We start from the raw sequence: 4,518 nt of genomic DNA, 5'->3' as shown, positions 1-4,518 counted from the left end.
TTGGCCACACATGGCTCACTCCTATTGGTTGGCCATTCTAACACAAGCTAAATGTGGGTAATTGCATATGTTTTTGAAAAAGAGAGTCAAATGAGGCTCCTAACTGATCCTAACAAACATGCATGTGCTAGAATTAACTAACTCTAACTAACTTTGACAAAATAAACTCAATTACATCCAAATCTTGAATTAGCCCTAATCTGAACACTAGCTTGACTAACTCAGCTGCAGACACGTCTAGAGACTTGAGGGAGCCGTTGTTGAAATTTGGGACCCATCTGAGCCTCGAGTGCCAATTGGTGCTTGAGGTGCTACTTCAAATTCCGTTTGCTGCTGTCTGACTGCTAGATTGCAGTTTTGCCTAGGGTTACACTGCTGAACAGCAGTTGTGCCCAGGGTTGCTGCTGATTTTTTCTTATTTTCACTTCTAACAGGTTATTCCTGTAACTATTCACTTCAAAATCAGTTAAAAAATTCTTGCCATTAATTTGCGTCTAGGGTCGAGAAAAACTAAGTTTATGGTTAGTTTCGAACTGCATGTATGGCTAGAAATGGAGCACGTTTGTGTCTAAGGTCCCAAGTTATTTCACGTGCTGCAGTACTTGTGAGTTATGCCTCTTTACACACTATCTGTACTTTCATCCATTAAATGTCTAACTAAACTTCAATATTTTAGATTGATCATACTCATTTTCTTATAATCTGATATGTTTATGGACACGTATATATAATTATAACAAGGCTTTGTACCCTTTGGAAGTCTGGTTGCAGGTGTTAAAATTAAAAGCAGTATAATATATATATATATATATATATTATTTGGTAGAATGAAAACTTGTTCGAATGAGGACTAGAACATTGGTCATGATTTAGTTTTAGGATTGTTATATTTGTATTGGGATTTGAATGGAATTAATATCTTGAATTTAGAATCAACCTTCACCTTATAAGTAGTATTTAGATGCTGGATCATCTTTGTCATTTACATAATCTTAAAGCCCTCATAATGACCTTTATTCTTTGTTTGCATGTTAAAGTAGACTTGAAATGGATTGTTAAAGTAGACTTGTCATTGTGATATGTTTGATGTTCATGACCTCTGTAATATGTATATATGCATGACTAACTCTCCTTAGAAAGAGCCTAATTCTGCTTTATAATTCTGTTTGGATCTGCTAATCCTTGTACCTATTTGTTTTGATCTTAATAAAAAATTTATAGTTTTGCTAATATGCTTCAACCTCATTGGTGAACTTTATAGATGGGTAAAAACACAACTTCCAACCCCGAGGCAAAAAAGGCTAGAGCATTATGGGACAATAATTCAAGCTGGACAACTACTTTTTGTAATCTTTGTGTGGAACAGATTCAACTTGGAAATAGGAATAACGGTGCTGCCTTTAGTACCCTAGGTTGGACCAATATAGTGACCAAATTTTGTGATGAAACCGGTCAAAATTATGATAGGGAGCAATTAAAAAGTAGGTGGGATGTGTTAAAAGGTGATTGGAGATTGTGGGAAAAATTGAGGATGCATGACACAGGTTTAGGTTGGGATACAGCGAAGGGAACAATTCTTGCTCCTGATGATTGGTGGGACCGAAAGTTGAAGGTGAGTTGAGTATTTTATTAATATGTAGTTAGTTGGAAATAGATTTTTTATATTGTTGTTATCTGAGTGAAAGCACTTTTACATTTTGTAGGAATTACCCAAAGCTAAAAAATTTCGAGAGAAAGGTCTAATCCAGAACAACTTGATATAATGTTTAGGGATGTTGCAGCAACTGGAGAAGCTGCATGGACCTCTTCTTCAAATACACTCCTTCCAACAATGCCACAAGAGGGTGCTGGTGATTCGGATGGTAGCTCCGAATTTAAGGATAATCAATGTGACATGAGTTTAGACATTGATAGTTTGCAACAAGGACATACTAGTCAATCACGTAGTTCAGGACTTAAGCGAACTAGTGAATCAATACCCTCACAGAAGAAAAAGAAGAAGATAGGAGGAGCTGCAATGTTGGACAATCGTATTAGTGAATTCATAACTGTATGTAAGAATAAGTCTGAAGGTACTTCTCGAGAGTCACCAAGTTCAGTTGATAATGTCATGGCGATTGTGAGAGCACTTCCTGGAGTGGATAGTAGGTTTGTGGTTCAAGCTTCCTTAGTGTTACTAAAAAAGATACATAGGGATATGTTTCTAACTTTCAAGGAGCCAGAGTTACAGTTGGCGTACCTACAAGAATTGATTTCTTTGAAGCAAAAGAAGTGACCAACCTTATGTGATACTCTATATTAGCTTAGGACTAATATTAGCTTATGACTAATATTAGCTTTATGTTTTATTAACTATGTTGTATCAACTTTAAACAATGTTATGTGATATTTAGTATTAGCTTTGGATTAATATATGTGTAATGTAAACACGTTTCGACTAATATTAGCTTTTTGTTGTATTAACTTTAAACTAAGTTATGTAATATGGATTTATTAGCTTTGGATTAATATATGTTGATTACTTTGTTGATTACTTTGTTAATATATGTTGATTACAAAGTTATGTAATACTTTGTTGATTACTATGTTGATTTATATTAAGTATTAGCAATGATTGATTATTTGTTACTTTGTTGTGTAGCCTAAACCAATATGGATGATTATAATGGTACTTATGAGAGTGGCAATTTTATGGAACTATTAATGGATGGGGATTACAGAAATTATTGTGATTATCATGATGCTAGTGATTATAATAATGCTGACAATAATAATGATGGTGATAACAATGATGATGATGATGGTGATAACAATGATGATGATGATGATGATGATAACAATGATAATGATGATGATGATGAGAGTAGTGATAGTGATGATGACAGTGACAGTGATTCTGATGATGATGATAGTAACGACGATTCTGATGAGTTTTACCAGCTTGTGGCAGTTACCTGCGGAGCAGTTGTGACATATTTCAATAAGTACATTAATAAGACTCCTTGTTATGATTCTGAACAAACAGGATGGGTTTGGGTGAGACGTTGTATGGAAGGTAATGAGAAATTGTGCTACAACATGTTTCGAATGAAAAAGGAGGTGTTTCTTAATTTGTGTCAAGTTTTAGAACGTGACTTTGGACTTCAACATTCAAGGAATATAAGATTAGAAGAGTCAGTGGCAATCTATTTAATGATACTTGGTCATGGAACATGTAACCGAATGGTTCAAGAAATATTTCAACATTCGGGTGAAACCATAAGTAGACATTTTGAGAAGATGATCACTCTGTTGGGTGCTTGCTTTGCAGCTGCATATGTAAAGCCTTCGGATCCAACTTTTAGTGAAGTTCCAACCAAAATACAAGACCATCCAATTTATTGGCCACATTTCAAAGTATGTGTACTATTGTATATTTGAATAAGTGTTATTGTCTATAAGATAATAAAATGCATGTGGAACTGAAAACTATTAATGTTTTTATTAGGATTGCATCGGTGCGATTGATGGTACACATGTGACAGCGGTTGTACCTACTGAGAAGTCCATTCCATACTTTGGAAGAAAAGGATATCCAACCCAAAATGTGATGGCTGCATGTGATTTGGATATGTTATTCACATTTGTTTTGCCTGGATGGGAAGGTGCAGCACACGACACTCACATTTTTCTTGATACTATTCGTAAACAGAGTAACAACTTTCCGCACCCACCACCAGGTTTGTAATTGGTTAATCAATTGTTCATTATAATTACATATTATATGAGTGTGTTAAAACAATTGAATTTTTTTTTTTCTAGGAAAATATTATGTAGTTGATTCTGGATACCCAATGATGAAAGGTTATTTGGCACCATACAAAGGGATATCATACCATCTTCAAGACTTTCGAAGGAGAGGTGGAAGCCCTAGAACTAGACATGAAAAATTTAATCATGCTCACTCATCTCTTCGATGTACGATTGAGCGCACTTTTGGTGTGTGGAAGAATAAATGGAGAATTATCAGAAACATGCCAACTTTTCCATTCCATATCCAAATGCTTATTGTATCTGCTACTATGGCTCTTCATAATTTTGTTAGACTAAATGATAGGGATGATAGGGGCTTCATAAATGCCAATCGAGATTCAATTTCTAGAAGAGAAAATAATAGTGAAGCAGATAGCAGTTATGAGCAGAATTTAGGATCTTTAACAGACCCTGCGATGGTGGTTCTTCGTGATTCCATTGCTAATTCCATTTGGGGGGATAATAATTAGTAGTTGTCTTTTTTTTATAATATCCTGTAGTACAATTTAAACTTGGGTTATTGGTATGTATTTTATCATCTTTTTTACATTTTTGTGTTGTACAATTTAAACTTAGATTATTGATATGTATTTTATATGTTTTTACATTTTTATGTAGTACAATTTAAACTTAGATTGTTGGTGTATATTTTATCATCTTTTTACATTTTTATTTTGTGCTTCATGTTGATGGAAATTATTTAGATTTAATTAATATTATTATTAT

The 4,518-nt window shown here is 34.0% G+C and overlaps 2 protein-coding genes across 2 annotated transcripts; both read left to right on the top strand.

Moving 5' to 3' along the window:
- The first annotated feature begins 1,762 nt into the window (after positions 1 to 1,762).
- Positions 1,763 to 2,275, top strand: LOC115984970. Its single transcript, XM_031107949.1, has one exon. It carries the CDS (start codon positions 1,763 to 1,765, stop codon positions 2,273 to 2,275), a length of 513 nt encoding a protein of 170 aa, XP_030963809.1.
- A 1,314-nt stretch (positions 2,276 to 3,589) lies between these two features.
- LOC115984966 (protein ALP1-like) lies at positions 3,590 to 4,262 on the top strand. Its single transcript, XM_031107943.1, has 2 exons — positions 3,590 to 3,719; positions 3,802 to 4,262. Exons 1-2 carry the CDS (start codon positions 3,590 to 3,592, stop codon positions 4,260 to 4,262), a joined length of 591 nt encoding a protein of 196 aa, XP_030963803.1.
- Positions 4,263 to 4,518: the final 256 nt, after the last annotated feature.

The sequence above is a fragment of the Quercus lobata genome, chromosome 4 (genome assembly GCF_001633185.2).
Source record: "Quercus lobata isolate SW786 chromosome 4, ValleyOak3.0 Primary Assembly, whole genome shotgun sequence".
NCBI classification, from domain to species: Eukaryota; Viridiplantae; Streptophyta; class Magnoliopsida; order Fagales; family Fagaceae; genus Quercus; species Quercus lobata.
This window is presented reverse-complemented; position numbering and strand designations above follow the sequence as displayed.